A 19,685-nucleotide genomic window follows, 5' to 3' on the forward strand; every position below is an offset into this window, starting at 1 on the left:
TGTGAAGAGCGCGTCTGCAATCATTCAATCCGCCCTTGCACTCCTTCTAAACAACGCATTTTTTTAATTAATTTTTTACAATTTGTCAAAAACGCAGTCCACTCTGTGTTACAGATTATAATTTTGGAAACAGAAACCTGTATGGAGATCAAATGTTTCATCGATGAAAACACTTGCTGAATTTCGGCCAAAATCTTGCTCCATCTTTTCCCACAGCCGACCACTGGGCTTCCTGTCGTCACCACATTTGGTAGTGGGTGGAAACGCCAACCGGATGCTTCACATTTATACATCCGGTGAAATATCTGGCTCATTGTTCAATCTTGGTTTGGATCACCTGTCAGCGAGCTAGCTTTAGGAGGTTAGCTTCTCCATACCCACTTGCCCAGACACGGGAGTGGCATTAGGGCAATGGATTCGCTTTTGAATATGTGAGTGGGTAGTTCTGACAGGTTACAGAAATGTTCGTTTTTGAGCGTCTATGAAATGTGATTTGTAACAAATCGTCTAGCTAGCTTGCTAGGTGTCTAGGGTAGCTAACGTTACCTTCTAGTTAGATAACTACATGTTCATTGATGTACATTTCCATTCTTGCAGAAGCGCCTTATATGTCTCAATCTATGCGGACAGATACCTCAGTAACTTCATGGCTTTACCTGCGGGCATAAAAGACACGCTGCTACGAATCATGTCATCACAGGGCACGGTGACCGACCTAAACATCAGCCAGGTATTAGCTGTGTGTTATATGAAATACGGTTGTCCACTGTGGTTCTGGAGAATTCCTGTTCTGGAACCACAGTGGACACTTTCAGTTCTGACTGTGTGCAGGTTTTTGTTCCAGCCCAGCAGTACATATGTCATCCACCAGCAGCGGCCTCAATTGAGCTAGGGCATGTGTTTAGCCAAGGATTATGGATATATTTACAAGATACATCTCTCCACCCTAACAATGGGAGTCATCCACAAAGCGGCACAGCAGGTATTGGGAATTTTCCAGTACATGTGTGCACATTATTCATTCATCTTAGAGTAGTAAGCAGAATCAGTATACTCTATATGTGTGTCTAGGTCATTAGGCTAAGGGAAGCCATTAGCTAGTCCGGTGAGGTTCATTAGACGTGCATTAGGAGCATAGGTTTGTATTACTTAAGCACTATTAGACATGCACATGTGTTAGGAGTGTGCATGTCTGTTTATTTTTGTATCATTGCTATGGTTACGCCTCCAATAGAGTCTATGCCCTAATGTCTGTGCCAATAAGAAAATGGAAACCAAGCTGAAGTGAGTGCAAGGCAAAAAGATAACGGTGGCTAAATGCCAGAGTTACTATGTGTGTGACGTAAGGATGAAAACTGTATAGAAAGTGTTTGCCGAGGCTGGAAAGTCAGTTGGTCCATGAACCAGCTCGGCTTGTTACTTTGTAATAAAGTCTATTTGAATTCACAAGTTCCGGTATCTGAGAAATATGATTGAGCAAATATTTCCACGACACAAGCTGTCTAGCTCCCACCTATTATTTTTTGGCTTGGTGGATACAATTCAATATAGTAATCCTATTTTGAATATTCGATGAGGGTGGTTGAGGTGAACTGCTTGTATTCAATGGAGAGATGCGCTATGCTACTAGCCTCACCATGAATATGCATAGCTACCCTGAGACAACTCCGATATTAGTTTTTTTTCTCAGAATTGCCGGGATGTCACGTGGCCTACTTATTAGTACATTTGTAACAACTTAAGCATTATAAAACTTCTATTTGATAAAATCCATCTCACGTTGAAAATAAACCCTAAAAAAGTTTGACGACCAAATTCGACACACTCTTATTGACCTCCATACAAAAACGACTTTCTTGGTGGGCGAAACAAAAAAACACTACCTGTTGGAGGGAGACAGATTTTCCCCCGAGTTGGGCCTCTCTTCCTCTCTAGTTTGGCCAGCACAAACACACATGATTCTAATCAAAGTCATGTTATTCATTCTGTGTTACTACTGGGATAGAACCAACTCCTGCACACTTCCTACTGTGTTTGCCCTCAGCTGATGCATCTTGGGACACACAAGCTGGACATGGTGAACTGCAGAGTGTCTGACTCCGCCCTGCAACAGATCCGCTGTCCGCAGCTCCGGATGATCCTTCTACGGGGCCACCCCAGCATCACCTCAGATGGTACCTGCCTACCAAATGTAACAATTTCTGTGTTAAAAAAATAAAAAATCAGTTTACTATTGTTAGTCAGCACCTCTACCAACATTCTTGGATATGCACCAGCTCATGCTTTTTACTGGACCATCTCTTTGTTTACAATACAGTACTTTACAATGTAATGAACATCATAATACAATACATCGCCGTTGATAATGGCTGACCCTTGCTGTGACCCCACTCTCCGAGGTTGTCTCAGGGGGAGTTGGGATATGCAAAAAGCACATTTCCAATTCACACATGCATATAATACAGACTTGTACATGTGTGAAACTGGACAAATATAAGCACCCACAAAGTAATTATTATTACAACACAATATGACATATGATATGATCTAATACAGTTAGTTACATTGCTCTATACAACTAACATGTTGATTGGTCGGTTCTCTGTAGGTGTGAGGGCCCTGGCGGCCTCCTGCCCAGGCCTGCAGGTCGTGGACCTGACTGAGTGTGCTGCAGTGACCGATGAAGGGGTCCTGGCGCTGGCCCACGGCTGCAGTTCGCTGGAGGTCCTCTCCCTCTGGGGCTGCTCTGCTGTGGGAGACGCCGCCCTGCTGGCACTGGCAGGAAACTGCAGGCTTCTCCATAGCCTCAATCTCTCGGGAACCCAGGTAATTCAATTGAGTGAGTGAGATGCTTATTACGTTTTCACTGCAGATTCACGCACAGATTGGATGACATATCTCTCTTATAAACTTAAACCCTGGGTTTAGGACTGAATACTTTGTGAAGGCTGCGCTCCTCCTATTCCTAAGATTTAGATTATCTTAGTATATCAGGAATTTATGGTTTATCCCTCTGGAACGCAGCATTACCAGGTTGGTACTTTGACGCTTTGGAAGAGGAACATTTAATTTGTCATCTTATATGGCCCGAATAAGGAACAGGTTATCCTGTTCCTCTTAGTATCTGTAAGATTGCTCAATCACACGGTTTCAAGTTGCCCTTTTCACTTAATCAGTCTGTTTTATAACTGTTTCTAAACTGCCATGTTATAACTTTTTGTGAAACAATCTTTTGTGGTTTCTGTTAACTGGGGTTGTGTGTCCTTGGTCTGATTTGTCTGCTACCTCTGGAACTGTTATCTAGTGATAAGTAGAAGTAACTGACTCATCCAACTGGCATATGACACCCCCCTGCACCCCTCCCCATTTTTTCTATAAATGTCTGCGTGAACAAAGAGCGAGTCTAGTTGTTTATTCCCTTGCATGCATGCTCGTAATAAAGCTTTTGTATATTGAGATCCAACTGCCTTCTGAGAGGTTTTTCCACCACAACACACATTAGAAGTACCAAACTTCTGATGTAGCTAATGTACACTGCTTTTTACTTGTAAGTATTTAGTTGTCAATCACCTCAGCAAAACTGAGATCATATGCGTTTTGTTTCAGGTTACAGATGAGGGTATCATTGGGCTGGCTACTGCACCGTGCTCTAATAGTTTGAAGGTAAGAAGACCAACAAATGTGCATATGAAAATCATTTCCTCATAGAGGACAATAAACTCTGTCCCTTTATTCTTTTGTTGTTGTGTAGATCTTGTTTGTTCAAACTTAAAATGATCAATTAATACCCCTAGTATAGTATAAGTGTGCAAAAAAGTAGCAATGTGCACAAGTTCTTCAAGGTGATGGCTATGGTGATGGCTTTGGCAGCAACTTAGTATCTATGCACACTTGCAAAGTCTAATTTGTTTTTATGCAAAGACTTCCAAGTGTGACATTTTCCCATGTTATTTTGGAGCCAGAGTATTATGTCTAGGCAGACAGGGATCTATTAACTATGTGATTGGATGTGTTGTAGGAACTCCAGTTGGCCCGATGTCGTAACCTGACAGGCAAGGCAGTGAGGGCTGTCCTTACAAACTGCCCCAACGTCCGGATCTTTACCTTCGACGGATGTCCTCTCATCACTGGTGAGCCTTTAGCTCAAAGTACAAGTCGTCTACTATAACAGCGTTAAGAATGTACCGTAAGCTCACTCCACAGCTGATTAGAAATGTTGCCGATTGAGTTATCCAATTAGATCTTTTGATAGCTCAAACAGTTGGTAGGTTGAGGGCGGTCACGTGTGTCTGCGAGCAGAGAGCCTGGTATGGGAACCGGGACAGTGGAGGAAAAGATATTGTTAGCAGCACTGTCTGTTTCACTAGCCCAGTCCAGACCTGTATGTGTGTTTATAAATTAGTATTCAAAAGACAAGTGTGGTAAATTTGCAACTGTATAGTGTTAGTTATTTACTCTGAAAATTAGAACCTCACAGACACTAGAGAAGCTTAACCAAGTTGAATTATTCCCAAAGGGTCGATACAGCTGTAATTCAGACAACCGACATTTCACACAAGCACTGATATTTAACCCTTTCTCCTAGGCTGAGTCTCCTCCTCCACAACTGAACAGCCAATGCATCTCTGTTGCTAGACAGAACCTTAGTAATATCTGTTCTTCCTCACTTCATCTAACCTGACCTCTACCCCAAAGTGCTCACTCCTCCCTAACTCAAGGTTGTCATGGTTATTGATACCAGACTGTCTCTCTTCTCCTCCCAGAGGATCTCTGATGGCTAACAATAACATATCCTGACATAATGTAAACATTATGCATTACACTCTCTCCCACAGTGACATTGTTAGTTTCTAAGATCTCCACCCATCTCCTCTTACCAATGCCTGCCACATGTAATTGCTTCCCTGCACTCAACACATCCCAAGCTTAGTTGCACACACTATATACCTTCCTCCTATAACCCTTAACTTCTGGTGTAGACCCTCTAAACCTTAGCACTCCATCAGTGACATGAATAAGTATATTTCACATTCACAAAACCCAACAACAGCTAAAACCTTAAACTCCTTTGTCTTTCAGATCAAGAGGCCCTGCATAACCTTTTAGACCCAGATAAGTTCCAACAGGTATCATGGACAGTGTACTGAGGGAAAAGTTACCCATAAATGCAGACCTAGGAACAGATTACCCTACCCACAATCCTTAACCTACCCATTAGATTATCTGACCCTGGATCAAGGCGTTAGGAGCAACTTGTACTTACTCCAAGGGAGCACTGAAGAGGATGACAGGAATAAACACACAAACTCCTTAAAATGATCGAAGCTTCTGGGACCAAAGTGACTGAGCTAGGCTAAGTGATTGTTATTTACAGTTCGGTCTCAGTAAATCTTAGCTTTATAGTGTGATTATCATCAGTAACAGTGGTTGAAGATCAAACCTCGATAGTTAGTTGGATGTGCTGCTCAGTGTTGTATTCTCTGTCAATGTTTGCAATTTATACACAGAAAAACATTTCATATTTATTTATTCTCTAACATTTCTTTTTTGTAAATTCACTTAGGACATTCTTTTCACTGTACTTCATTTGAGATGTACTTGCTGTAACCTAGTTGTTTGCACGCAGAACCCTGTCCTAGATTTAGAAATTGTTACTCAGTTTTTGTTGTAAATATGTAAGCACGAAAGTAGTGATACAATCTTACATTTGGAAATAAATAAAATGTTGGAGCAAAGTCTGTTCAGGTACACTGTGATGAGAACTGCCTGTTTAACTATATGTGTATCTTTGTAACATGGGAAAAACATGCTTCTCTCTCTAATATCTGTTTGGATGTATGTTAGATAAAGGCTCTTCTCAGGAAGGTATGGGCTTCTTTGCCTTTGTACTTCTTATGTAAAACAAAGAAGACAAGATGTACCAATACATACATGACCTTCATTACAGAAGGTATGCTGATGGAAACATGATACACCTGAGCTCAATTTCGAGTCTCATCGCAAAGGGTCTGAATACTTATGTAATTAAGGTACTTTTTTTATTTTGCAAAAAAAAATAAAAAAATATGTTTGCACTTTTTCATTATGGGGTATTGTGTGTAGATTGATGTGAGAAAACATTTATTTATTTAATACATTTTAGAATAAGGCAGTAACGTAACAAAATGTGGAAAAAGGGAAGGGATCTGAATACTTTCCAAATGCACTGTACATTTAGAATACATTACAAAGATAAGAAAGATGGTAGCTGAGAATTAACCAAAGATTCTAATATTTTAGCTAGGCAAGAAGGCCAATAATTATTTAGGTCACAAGGCTCATAACCTTTGTGAAGGGGCGTATATGGACCACCTTACAAACCCTTGGGATAGTACCAGGTTAAAAATAAGGGTTAATGATTCAGCAATCAAAGGGGCAGAGAGCTGCAGCAAAAATGGACCAAGCATATCAGCGCCAGAGGATTTTTTTTAACATCAGTCTTAAACAAGGCATCTAGCACATAACAGAGAGTAAATTGTTGAAATGAAAACAAAGATTCCCTAGAAGTTGACAGATTAACTGTCGAGTCAGCGAGAGTCTGGCAGAGGGAAGAGCAGATGATTGACTGACCAGGGTCAACTACACCACCGTTTCTCTCAAATGCAAAGCCTGCCGAGATAAAATGATGATTAAAAGCATCACTTATCCAGTTCTTCTCAGTTATGATGCCAGAGTCAGGCAGAACTTGATAAGGCAGGGATGAAGAGGAATTTGTACGCTTCAGTGCATTTACTGTTTTCCGAAATCAGAGCTTAAAAAATAGCTTGATTTAGTTTTCTTAATCGAGATAGTACCACTGTTTCTAAATTGTCTGAAGGATTGCCAGTCCACTACAGAGTCAGTTTTCCTTTCTTTGGCCCAAGCCTGATTTCTCCTCTGAATGAGCTCAAATAATTCCAAAGAAAACCAAGGGTTTAATCTATATTTGACTCCGAATTATTTAAAAAGGGCGTGTTTATCTGCTAGAGGAATAAATATGGAGTATAATTTTTCTAGAGCCAACTCAGGGTCAGGAGGTAGTGGCTAAATCAGGACATGTCATGAATGAGAGTAAGGAGTGTGGATGCCCCCTACTGTTAGGTCATTGGATTGCAGTCTGACTGCAGTGTAAGTTTACATGCTTTATTGTTTACACAGATGTGATTGATTGCATTTGAAATATGTACTGTATTACATGTGTTACTTGTCATTTTCAATTCATAGATCTGTGTACAACTTTGTTGAGACAACACCCCATACTACTGTGGCATTATTGCTGGGTTTTGTATAAAAGAGAAACGGTTAGGTTTGAGATGTCAAAAGAGGTGGTTGTTTAACGACAGTACATTTGACTTCATGGCAAAGAAGATTGACAAGTTTTGAGTCAATGCCAGGCACTTGCTGATATCAATTCGACAATCATATGTCAAGTGTCACGAACAACAACAGTTAAAGGAGTGCTCTAAAGCACATACAAATATGGGTTCGTGAAAGATGTCTGTCAGAGTTCAGGCAGGTAGCGCCACACAGTGCTGCAGGTCAGTCCATAGTTCTCCTCTCTGACAGCTTTAGGCAGTTCAAACTGAGCCTCCTGACGCAGGAGCCTCCTGATGCCGTGTCCTTCAAACTGGGCCCTCCCCGGGTCTCCTATCAGGACCTGTGTCCCGTGGGTCTGGATGCAGCAGTTTAACCAGCTGTGAAGGCTGTCGGCCAACGCCTCCTCATAGAACATGTCTCCCAGGAGGATGAGGTCATATTCCTCGGGCTCTGAACTAATCACATTCTCCGTATCACAAGGGAGGGGGTTCAGGCCATTCAGCTCACAGTTCAGCTGGGTCGCTATGGCTGCAACTGGAACGAGAGGGAGAATCAGGACAGAGGTCTTCATACCCCAAGGATAGAATCAATCAGTGAAATGTACAAAAGTGTTGTCTTACCAGGATCGATGTCATTGGCTACTACATGAGAAGCACCGCAGAACTTGGCAGCTATAGCAGAGGCTCCACAGCCGCACCCCAGATCTAACACTCTCTTGCCCTGCGACACTCCAGGGTTACTTAATAGATACCTGGAGAGGTGGTGGGTTATATTATGGGCTTATTAGTGGTAATTAATTTGATCCATTTCATTTGAATACAATAGTGCTTTCAAAACAATAACGTACCTGGCGAGTGCTTGTCCCCCTGGCCAGTATATTGCCCAGAATGGGTCAGAGAAAGGCCACAGTTCTGGTCTTGCATGCCAAAACCGACAATTTGGGGTGAACAGTCTCAAATGGATTTCTGGGGTCAAATTATGCTTTCTTACTATCTCAGTGTTTTCTATAATAAAGTTCTTTATATCACTATCCGAGGCAAAGCCTTGAAGGTACCTATTTGTACTATTTGTGCAAAGTGTTTTGACAATGTTCATATAACCCACAAGCCTGGTTAACATTTTGTTAGCTAGCTAGCTACCTAGCTTCTTACTAAATCATAAAAGCATGCCATCAAACACACTACATAGACACGTTCACAGTAAGCTAGCTGCAAGTCTACCAACTATATAGCTACCGACGGTTCAGTATTTTTCCCCATTTCACACAGAAATGTCAACATGTAAATCCTAACCAAGGAAGGCACAAGAGCGTTGTTCCCACACGGAAGCAAAACATGACAGGACCAAATAAATGTACAACGCTTATATGATGCCACTGCACTATAGCGAATAGTACTTTTGGTTCCGCTCTGTAAAAGAAATTCAGCCAATCTCATGTGGATAATGTCAATGCCAAGCTTCTCATGGATGGGGCCAAGGCAGCATCATCTTTCCACTGCACACTCAGTGCCATTTTAGGCAGATTTCATAACTTTTGATTGGGCAAATGTATTCATTTATTCAAAAAATTGGTAATTTGGTGTCTCTTGATTGAGTAAGAAGGTCTAGGCATGCATGTCAGAACATATTATAACATGCTATTACTATTGTTAAGAAAGAAATTAGATAAGTAGACATGAGCGGAAATAATCACAGGAAGTGCACAGCTCTACTGTGCGTAGTAGTGGTGTAGGTGTACACAAAGGGTATGGAAGCCCAATCCCTCCATGGAAAAAAAATAATGTCGATACTATCAAAAAAATGTCAAGATACTATCTAAAAAAAAAAGTAGATACTAAGTGGAAATTTTGAGATAGTAGACCATACTTATAGGAAATGTTTCTTCATTTGTAACAGTGTGTGGTGATTTCAGAGGTTACACCACAGGTCCCAGACTGGTGGTTCCAGATCTGGTAGGCTACCTAACCAGGTAAAACTTCAGACCCTACTTGTAGGGTATGACATAGAAATAAATCAGCTGTTAAACAGTTTTATATAGGCTATGATGGGACTAGATGTTTTCGAAGCAGGTCATATTGTTTTAAAAAAAACTAGACAACTGCTATTGGATAATAGTACTGAACTTGCTTTATGCAGGGTTGCATTGTGTAGGACTTTGCATCTGTAATGTAAAAGTTAATCACACAGTATGTCATCACTTTTGTGTTGATTGATTAATTCAATAAACTATAAAAAATAAAAAGATTTGCACACTCCATATATAAACTCCCAGCAATTTATTGGGTAAATCACCAACATTTCGGCATCACTGTGCCTTCTTCGGGATAACGTCATGAATACTTGAACAAGATTATGTAGACAAACAGTGCAATTAGTGCAACCAATGACAATAGTGAGGGGTGTGTCATAATGATTTAGTTAATTAGAATGGATTGAGTGAAACTGTTAAAAAACAATAGTTTATGGCATATGAAATACATTAGGCTATTGTTATCATATGCAAACATAATTGAATATTGTACATAATATTAGCATCAACAAACATTATTGTTTAATTCAATTTCACATATTTAATTAATTCAAACCAATAATTTGGGATTGATAAAGTCTAGGTAGCCTAGCCAGCCAAAGTTTAAATATAAACCAAATTTGATCACATTTATATTTTCTCTTAACATATACACGTATAAATAGGCTTATTTTAGGCTTTAAATACATAACATTACCGCTTTGTTCCCCCTGGCCAGAGGAAATCAAGAGTACATAGGCTTCTCTAGGCTACCTGCAGCTGTGGTTGTTATCAGTAGGCTACAGTAGATCAGACTGAAGCACCCTGTTAATTATGCATGAGTTGACAAATCATGAGGCAAATCAGTCTAAACAACAGTACTTTGTCCCTATTTTCAACGCTATTGTGTCAATATTTTTTATTCAATTGAATCAAAAATGTTGGGGCAAATGCCATCTGGCCAGTAGTTTGTGCTGTGCTGATCAATGTGAATAGATGGAAATTGCCACATAATGCTATAAATGAAGGAACATGTATAAATATGTTCTACTATCTCTAAATTTCGAGTTAGTATCTCGAAATTTCAAGTTAGTATCTTGCAATGTTGAGATAGTATAGACATTGTAATTTTTTGGGGTGGTGGGAATGGACTTCCATACATTGTACGTTTGAAATGAACCATACCTTGAGAGACTGTTGTTTTGTTGGTACTGAGACTTCACTGACATCTGAAACTGAAAGGAGATCACATTGAGTTTCAGATGTCAGTGAAGTCTCAGCACTGACAACAACAGCCTTTTAGGGTATGTTTCATTTCAAACTTACAATAGGTTTGAGGTTGAACAGTGTGGCTCAGTTGGTAGAGTATGGTTTTTGCAACGCCAGGGTTATGGGTTCGATTCCCATGGGGGACCAGTATGGAGAAAAATGTATGAAATGTATGCATTCACTACTGTAAGTCGCTCTGGATAAGAGCGTCTGCTAAATGACTAAAATGTAACAGAGAACAATAACAAGTGCTTGTGATGCGGAATGACAAGGGATGTTCTCTTGATAAGTGTGTGAATTGGACCATTTTCCTGTAAGGAGTACTTTTGAGTGTCAGTACTTTTGGGTACTTTTTACTGAGTTTTTTTCTTTAGGAATTTAGTGAAGTAAGAGTAGAAGTTGACAAATACCGTAACATGCTGACCACACACGAGAGTTGCAAAATAAATGTGCACATACTTGTTATTCAATCATTGCACCACACTGCTCGCACACGTCAACGAGTGTGTGCATAGCCAGGCGCTTGACGAGCTGCAAGTCCCGCCTCTCCCATCTCCTCAGTGGTATTTAGGAGCATATACCCACATGGGTGATTGAAAGATGAACTGAGGTCCACACTCCAGTTGGTAGTGGTAATGCACCTTAAAGTTGGTTGCCGACCGCCATATGAAGTTCAAACAGGAAGAAGAAGAAGCCTGAAGGAGGAGAGATTACTAGAAACGAACTCGGTTTACCTTTTTATCTGTGGATTAATTGTTGGAGTAGAGGACCTTGTGCCTTTCAGGTAAAATAACAACCCAATGTTTATATCCCAGGACAAATTAGTTAGCAACAGCAAGCTAGCTAAATTGCCAAGAATGTTTAATGCTTTTCGACATGTTCCCAAGTTAATTTAGTTGGTTCAGAATTTGTTTTGATCTGATGGAGTCTGATATGGGTGGACATGTAAGGAATAATTTCCCTTTACCTAAGTGAATTGTTTAAAGGCGTTGTATAGAGACCCTCAAATATTTCCTTGGCTTCCTGAGTGGCACAGCGGTCTACGGCACTGCATCTCAGTGCTTGAGGCGTCACTACAGACCCTGGTTCGATTCCAGGCTGTATCACAACTGGCTGTGATTGGGAGTCCCATAGGGCGGCCCACAATTGGCCCAGTGTTGTCGGGTTTTTTTAAATGTATTTTTATTTTCAATTTCGCCTTTATTTAAAAGGATAAACATTCAACATTGGCCATGGTGTCAATCCAGCATGACTTTTGCCACGCTCAAAACAACTTGAAACTCAGAACTGGGAAATCTGATTTCAGTGAGTTCAAGACAACTGGGAACTCTGGGGGAAAAAATGAGCTCCGACTGGGAAAATATGTTTGAACGGTCATCCAACTCGGAATTGCAAGTCGGGAACTTGGGCCTCTTTCTAGAGTCTTGACCTGACGTCTTCATGATTCAACCTTGTTTTTTTCAGAGTTCCCAGTTGTCTTGAAATCACCATAAATCCAGAGAATGTCAGAGGTCATTGGTCACAGATAAAATTACGTCAAATCACGTTATATCTACAGCAGCTTTGATTGGACTGCTGATTTTGTGAGTCCAAAAATGTCTTGTATGCTGCTGCATAAATTATGTAATATACCAGGGAGTTAATACTTCTGTAGCTAAGAAAGTAATACTAAGTGTATGTTGTGTAGTAAGCTATTAGTAGCCCATGTGCCTCACCCTTATAATTTGGTCCCGTTTCCCCTACTAATTTCACCTACTGTTTTGACTTGGTGATGCACATGTAGCCTAAAGCCTGTTTTAGAGAAATGTAATTGTCAGATATTGTAATAGCTTTCATTGTCTACTTATATGCCCCCTATATTTATCCTACGATTCTGACTTGGTGGACAGGCAGAATAACGTAATAACGGCCCATGATGTCGCCAGAACTTGTAAGACTGCTATGGGATGGGTTTAACATGAATTGTTGAACAAGGTTTGTGCTCTGTCAACAAGTTAGTATACTGTACTGTATATAAGCTTTGGTAGATAGACTTTCTCAGAGCTATGTTTTGGGAAAACCTTGTCGAATGCATTTCTTAAAACCATTTCTTCTTTCTCCAGCCATGGACATCATAGATCCCATCTTGGGCATAACGGAGAAGCTCTACTCTCTATGTGGTGAAGTGAAAGCCAACAAGAAGCGATGTCAGCGTTTGGGTATGCGTGTAAAAGCCTTGGAAGAGCTGGTGAGGGCGATAAAGGTGAAGGGGCTGGGGGAATACCCTGCCCATGTGGAGAACGGCCTGAGTGAGCTCAAATTCACCTTAGAATCTGCCCAGGATGTGGTTAAGAAATACGCCAGTGCCAGCTACCTGAAGCGCATCCTGAAGGCCTACGACCAGGGAGATGATTTTGAGAGTTTGAATGAGCGCTTGAACGATGCAGCTCAGGTGCTCTCGCTTGCCCTGCAGGTGGACCAGAGACAGAAGCTACAGCAGGTGTTTCAAGAGGCGACACGATGGAGAGAGGATGAGGAAGACAGGGAGATTGATTGTCTGGAGCTGCAAAAATGTGAGACACTGAGTACACCGTGTGTGGGGTGGGGCAATTTCAGGCAGGTGACATTGTGCCAATTAGGGATGCACGATATATCGGTGAACATATCGTTATCGGCCGATTTTTAGCTAAAAATGCCAACATCGGTATTAGCCGACGTCTAGTTTAACGTATTCATCAACCTGGCCAAGGCTTTCGACTCCGTCAATCACCACATTCTTATTGGCAGACTCAACAGCCTTGGTTTCTCAAATGATTGCCTCGCCTGGTTCACCAACTATTTCTCTGATAGAGTTCAGTGTGTCAAATCGGAGGGCCTGTTGTCCGGACCTCTGGCAGTCTCTATGGGGGTGCCACAGGGTTCAATTCTTGGGCCGACTCTCTTCTCTGTATACATCAATGATGTCGCTCTTGCTGCTGGTGATTCTCTGATCCACCTCTACGCAGACGACACCATTCTGTATACTTCTGGCCCTTCTTTGGACACTGTGTTAACTAACCTCCAGACGAGCTTCAATGCCATACAACTCTCCTTCCGTGGCCTCCAACTGCTCTTAAACGCAAATAAAACTAAATGCATGCTATTCAACCGATCATTGCCTGCACCTGCCTGCCCATCCAGCATCACTACTCTGGACGGCTCTGACTTAGAATACGTGGATAACTACAAATACCTGGGTGTCTGGCAAGACTGCAAACTCTCCTTCCAGACTCATATTAAGCATCTCCAATCCAAAATGAAATCTAGAATCCGCTTCCTATTTCGCAACAAAGCATCCTTCACTCATGCTGCCAAACATACCCTCGTAAAACTGACCATCCTACCGATCCTCGACTTCGGCGATGTCATCTATAAAATAGCCTCCAACACTCTACTCAACAAACTGGATGCAGTCTATCACAGTGCCATCCGTTTTGTCACCAAAGCCCCATACACTACCCACCATTGTGACCTATACGCTCTCGTTGACTGGCCCTCACTTCATACTCGTCGCCAAACCCACTGGCTACAGGTTATCTACAAGTCTCTGCTAGATAAAGCCCCGCCTTATCTCAGCTCGCTGGTCACCATAGCAGCACTCACTCGTAGCACGCGCTCCAGCAGGTATATCTCACTGGTCACCCCCAAAGCCAATTCCTCCTTTGGTTGCCTTTCCTTCCAGTTCTCTGCTGTCAATGACTGGAACGAACTGCAAAAATCTCTGAAGCTGGAGATTCCCATCTCCCTCACTAGCTTTAAGCACCAGCTGTCAGAGCAGCTCACAGATCACTGCACCTGTTCATAGCCCATCTGTATACAGCCCATCTATCTACCTCATCCCCATACTGTATTTATTTATTTATTCTGCTCCTTTTGCACCCCAGTATCTCTACTTGCACATCCATCTTTTGCACATCTACCATTCCAGTCTTTAATTTCCGTATTGTAATTACTTTGCCACCATGGTCTATTTATTGCCTTAATTCTCTTATTTTACCTAATTTGCACTCACTGTATATAGTTTTTTTCTACTGTATTATTGACTGTATGTTTTGTTCATTCCATGTGTAACTCTGTGTTGTATGTGTCTAACTGCTATGCTTTATCTTGGCCAGGTCGCAGTTGTAAATGAGAACTTGTTCTCAGCTAGCCTACCTGGTTAAATAAAGGTGAAATAAATTTTAAAAAACGCCCGATGTGCAAAACCGATATCAAAGCTGACGTACATGCCTATATTACGAAGGTACATGACGTAATGACGCCACGTATAATGTTGCGCTATGCGTGCAACACAGCATTCCTAAACTAGCCCACAATGTCTGCTGTGTGGATCGAGCAGTCAACTCAAAGGCAAAATCCATTAAAGCCAAGATAATGGAATTCATTGCCCGTAACAATCAAGCGTTCTCTGTCGTGGGTGATGTTGGCTTTCACCGACTGGTCGAGCACCGGTTAACACTACTAAGTGCGCTATTTTTCCGATGGAACGCCGTTTGAGTTTTTGCCTGTCAAAAAAAGGTACAGTAGCACTGTCAAAGCTGTACAAAAAAGTCAGCAAACAAGTAAACACCGGCCTTGAACGATGTGTTTACAATACCGCGTTGGTAATAAAGCATAATTTGTTCGACTGCAACTGCTGGGGTAGCTAGCTCTAGCTTGCTAACGTTACCTATCTAGCACCAATACAACCAGCCTGAAAACAATTACCAGTAGAAACTGCAGTTATTTTCGTTATTCTTAGCAATGATTTAGAAATCCTTGTGAGTAAGTATTAGCTAGGTTGCCTATTGAACTTGAGTTCATGCAAATAAATAGCTAGCCAGCTACTAAACCCTGTTGCCCAAACTTAACGTTATAAGCAGCCAGCTAGCTTCATCTGGCTAGTGATGCTCGACCGGACTGGGTTATGTGTTGTGAAGCTAGACACAATAAGGATTAAGCGCAATAGTGGAATTTGCGGTTTGCCTTCAAAATAAAAGAATGTCATTAACAGTGATGCAAATGAATACAAATAGTAGAATTATACCACACTTTTATTTTTTAGGCTAACCGCAAAGTCCACTATTGTGGCTAATCCTTGTTGTGGCTAGCTTCACATAGATGGGTCCGACCACCATTAATCAAATAAGAACGGTCTTATAAATTAGGGTTATTTTAGATGATGACACATAGCTATATAGTTTGCTAGCTAACTATAGCTACTGAAACAGATTATGTCGTGTCATTTGACGTGTATCTTTTTTGACACCCAAAGACCTAAACGGCGTTGCATAGAAATCCTGGTTGAGAATGAAACAACTGAAAAAACGAAACAGCACAGCAAGTAAGTGAAAGAGATAGGTTTATATTATGTTACTGGTAATGGGGACATACGTAAATGCCAACAAAATAACTATTTGGTCAGTGTGTGTGTGTGTGTGTGTGTGTGTGTGTGTGTGTGTGTAACCTTTAACTAGGCAAGTCAGTTAAGAACAAAATCTTATTTACAATGATGGCCCGGACAACAACGCTGGGCCAATTGTGCGCCGCCCTATGGGACTCCCAATCACGGCCGGATGTGATACAGTCTGGATTTGAACCAGGGACTGTAGTGACGCCTCTTGCACTGAGATGCAGTGCCTTAGACCGCTGCGTCCATGTGTGTGTGTTTTAACTATTTAACTGTACTAGAATGCTTAAAAGGCAGCTAAAATGTTTAATATTGGTTATCTGTGTCTGTTTTTTTTTTTGGCAAGGAAAATATCTAATATCAGTATCAGACAAAAATGTCATATCGGTGCCAATATAACCCACAGTGCTACAGTCTCTGGCGGAGGGCACCAAGGAAAGATTGGACACAATGCATGAGAAAATGGACTCCACCGAAAAGGATGTGAAAGACATCAAAGCAATGTTGGAAACCTGTGAGTAAGCCTATATAGATAAATGTCTAATGTAACTAAAAAAGTTTTGTCCTTAGTTGTTGCCAATTGATCACATTCAAACATCATACTGCATTTGGTAACTACTATTTCATTTGGATTCAGAGCAACTGCTGTGTTCATTAATCTCACATTCCCCAACTAGCACCAGGTGATAAAAAGGGACTGAGAGTCTGTTTGCTTGTTTGTTCCTGTGTGGTTTACACCTTTCTACGTTTTTGTTTGATACTACAAGCACTATTGTTCCACTCACACAAACTATATTGACGGCACTCTGCACAGATGAACATTATGTGCATGGGATGGTAAACAATGTGGCATTCAAATCAGATACCGAAACACAGTTTTGCATCCTGCACCAGGCAAGCACCCTCCATCCGCACTGTTTACAACACTGTGTTGTCCTGTGGTACCTAGAGTTATCTGTGTAAGTGATGTGTTATGTTCCTAAGTGCCTGTGTGACTTTATCTTATTGGCTTTGTTGTGTGTTATCCATTTACAGTACAGAAGCCCAGCATTTTAATTCAAGACATCAGAGAGATTAAGCCAGAGGAGCTGACCTACGACATGCCCAAAGAGCCCATATTAAAAAATGACAACTCAGTGTTGTACAAAGGAGAGTATAACAAATTCACAGTAGCCATCAAAAGATACACCTACCCAAGGAGCACAAGCCCAAGGTATGTAGCGTAGCATACAAGACATCTCAGAAGTATTGTAGTATAAACTTCAGTTCTAAACATCTATTTGTCTAATCGGTAATGTTTGTCCCACGCAGTCAGGTGAGAAGCATATTCAAAAAGGAGGTGGCGACTATGAAGCGCTTTGAGTCGCCAAACATCCTGCGAATGTTTGGGATCTGTGTCCAGCAAGAGGGCGGTGAGTGAGCTACTCTATTTGTTTTACAGTATGTGAAATAGTTGCTGGACAAATAGGAGATGGGATATAATCACCATGTGATTGCAGGATATGATATCAAAATGTGATGATGATGTGCCCTTGTTGCATTTAATCATCCTTTTCTCTACCCTTGTTGTCCTGCAGGTCCCAATCCAAACTACCTTATTGTGATGGAGTTTTGTCAGAAGGGAAGTCTAAGGGAGGTGCTGGATTCCCAAAGTAAGCTGCCCTGGGAAAGAAGGGCCCGCATGAGTCTGGATGCAGCACAAGGCCTTTACAGGTACAGTATACCACTCTTTACCCTGTGCCTTACACATGTAGACCAGACAGTACACCTATTACACATGAAGCACCATCTCTGCCATATCGTTGCCATAAATGTGTTATATTTATACAATTTGAACTAAGGAATTGGCCTATCATACATTTATGTTGAATAAGGTCTCTGTCGCAACCAGTACAGACACCTTCAACATGAAATGTTGGCGGACATGAATGTTGGCGCTTTCCACCAGCGCGGTGGAAAGCGAAACCAAAAGCTGGCTAATAAAGTCACACCCCTGCCACAGCCAAATGTCACTGGGTACACGTCGGGTACAATTTGGCTAAATTCAACAGAGGAACGTTAGATGCTATTCATGCATCTTATGATCCACCTATTAACTTGTACGTACCAATACTATACAGTATGCTCTGGTGTTTCCCCTTCACTAAAATAATGGGTACACTGTATCTGTGCCCTGTGCCTTGCTCACCAAAGTTCACAGAACAAGAAAGTGTATCCTAATCACACTGAGCTACCCTGACATGACTAGCTAATCCCTCTCTCACTGTAGATTACACCAGTCTGAGAAGAAATTTCAAGTGCATGGATGCATCAACAGCAGCAAGTTCCTAGTAGATACTGGGTACAGAGTGAAGGTATGAGGTTTAATGCATTCCACTACACATCCATGTGTGTTTGGCACTACAAAGTGATAGGCGAAGTACTCCACCTCAATGTAATTGTTGTGTGGTCAGCTAGGAGGTTTGGAGCTGGCGAAAACAGAGACTTCGTTGAAGAAGTCTAAGGACCGGAAGAGCTGCTCCTTATGCTACAGCTCCCCGGAGCTGCTTGAGAGTATCAACCACCCCTACAACAAAGCCTGTGAGATGTACAGGTCAGCTATCACACACTCAGATATTGTAAATTAATAAAATCACAAACCCATTAAATGTTTTGTTGAAATTGTATTTGTTAGTCTAATGTAGGCCCTCGGTCTACTGAAAGCTCACTCTGTTTGAATTGTGTCCATTGCAGTTTTGGCATTGTCCTGTGGGAGATTGCAACCCGCAAGATTCCCTTCAGAGGTGTGTCAACTCTGTGTTTATTAAACACAGCCTTTCTACTAACAGCAATGCCAATGATACATCTGAAAATAGCATGGTTGAGTTTTCTCTTTCTCTATAAGCATATGGTTGCTCTGTCATATTTAGACATCTGTCATTCCATTTCTGTTTTCTCTTGTCTTCTGATCAGACTGCTTACCAGAAGAGGTGTTAAAGAGGGTGAGTAAAGACAAATATACTGAACCTCTTCCTGAAGACTCCCCAAAACAGTTGGGAGAACTGATCAACGCCTGTCGCTCCTATGACAGCTTCCACAGGCCAACGGCAGGAGGTAATACCTTCAACACACACAACTAATAGGCCTAGACATTGACATACTGTAGGTCTACATACAATTATTTCACCTGTTCCATATTGATTCCTATTTGTCCTGTTATCCTTGTTTCTTATTTCCATTCTGATCATCATCATTAAGAGGTGTTATAATACCCAGGACGGATTGTTTAATCAAGTCTGTCTGTTCCACAGTGTTGGTGGACAAGCTCCGCAAAGTGGTGGAGCAGTTAAAGGAGGACTAACAGAGTTTCATCTCCAGAGTTCTCAGAAACATGGCTGGAGAAGAGGATAAACAAGAACAGTTATCAGCTCCAGTTTAAAGACATCAACTGACCGCCCCAAATTCATCATGGGATGAACAACACCACACCTACAGACGTTCGATCAAGTGCCTGTGATGTCATTTAAGCCTAGTACATTTTCACGTCATTAGTCAGGAATAACTTTGATTGAAACTGTGAAATGATTTGCAATTGATTTGACAAATTATTAAAGCAACACCATCAAATGTTTGCTACTATGGTACAAAGCTTTGAAAATAAAATATGTAATAACGAAGCGATTTGTT

General features: G+C 41.3%; 3 protein-coding genes across 5 annotated transcripts; 2 read left to right on the plus strand and 1 right to left on the minus strand.

Annotated features, from left to right (window-relative positions):
* Positions 1-307: 307 nt before the first annotated feature.
* LOC115192694 (antagonist of mitotic exit network 1 homolog (S. cerevisiae)) lies at positions 308-5,864 on the plus strand. 2 transcript variants are annotated; one of them, XM_029751471.1, is made up of 7 exons: positions 308-431; positions 598-730; positions 2,045-2,174; positions 2,609-2,826; positions 3,607-3,663; positions 4,019-4,130; positions 5,080-5,864. In XM_029751471.1, exons 1-7 carry the CDS (start codon positions 412-414, stop codon positions 5,145-5,147), a joined length of 738 nt encoding a protein of 245 aa, XP_029607331.1. In that variant the 5' UTR covers positions 308-411; the 3' UTR covers positions 5,148-5,864. The 2 variants fall into 2 exon arrangements, with proteins under 2 accessions (XP_029607331.1, XP_029607332.1); XM_029751472.1 differs by having other exon boundaries at positions 631-730.
* A 1,251-nt stretch (positions 5,865-7,115) lies between these two features.
* Positions 7,116-8,705, minus strand: etfbkmt (electron transfer flavoprotein subunit beta lysine methyltransferase). The gene is made up of 3 exons (XM_029751473.1): positions 8,183-8,705; positions 7,956-8,086; positions 7,116-7,869 (listed from the first exon to the last, which is right to left on the minus strand). The coding sequence occupies exons 1-3, from the start codon at positions 8,452-8,454 to the stop codon at positions 7,520-7,522; spliced, it is 753 nt and encodes a 250-aa protein (XP_029607333.1). The 5' UTR covers positions 8,455-8,705; the 3' UTR covers positions 7,116-7,519.
* Positions 8,706-11,177: 2,472 nt separating this feature from the next.
* On the plus strand, positions 11,178-19,672 carry LOC115192697 (mixed lineage kinase domain-like protein). Of its 2 annotated transcripts, none has more exons than XM_029751476.1 (11): positions 11,178-11,396; positions 12,715-13,164; positions 16,426-16,533; positions 17,055-17,232; positions 17,331-17,431; positions 17,597-17,732; positions 18,289-18,373; positions 18,473-18,612; positions 18,753-18,802; positions 18,972-19,112; positions 19,310-19,672. In XM_029751476.1, exons 2-11 carry the CDS (start codon positions 12,717-12,719, stop codon positions 19,357-19,359), a joined length of 1,437 nt encoding a protein of 478 aa, XP_029607336.1. In that variant the 5' UTR covers positions 11,178-11,396; positions 12,715-12,716; the 3' UTR covers positions 19,360-19,672. The 2 variants fall into 2 exon arrangements, with proteins under 2 accessions (XP_029607336.1, XP_029607337.1); XM_029751477.1 differs by having other exon boundaries at positions 18,972-19,000.
* Positions 19,673-19,685: the final 13 nt, after the last annotated feature.

The sequence above is a fragment of the Salmo trutta genome, chromosome 4, assembly GCF_901001165.1.
Source record: "Salmo trutta chromosome 4, fSalTru1.1, whole genome shotgun sequence".
In the NCBI taxonomy this organism is placed as follows: Eukaryota; Metazoa; Chordata; class Actinopteri; order Salmoniformes; family Salmonidae; genus Salmo; species Salmo trutta.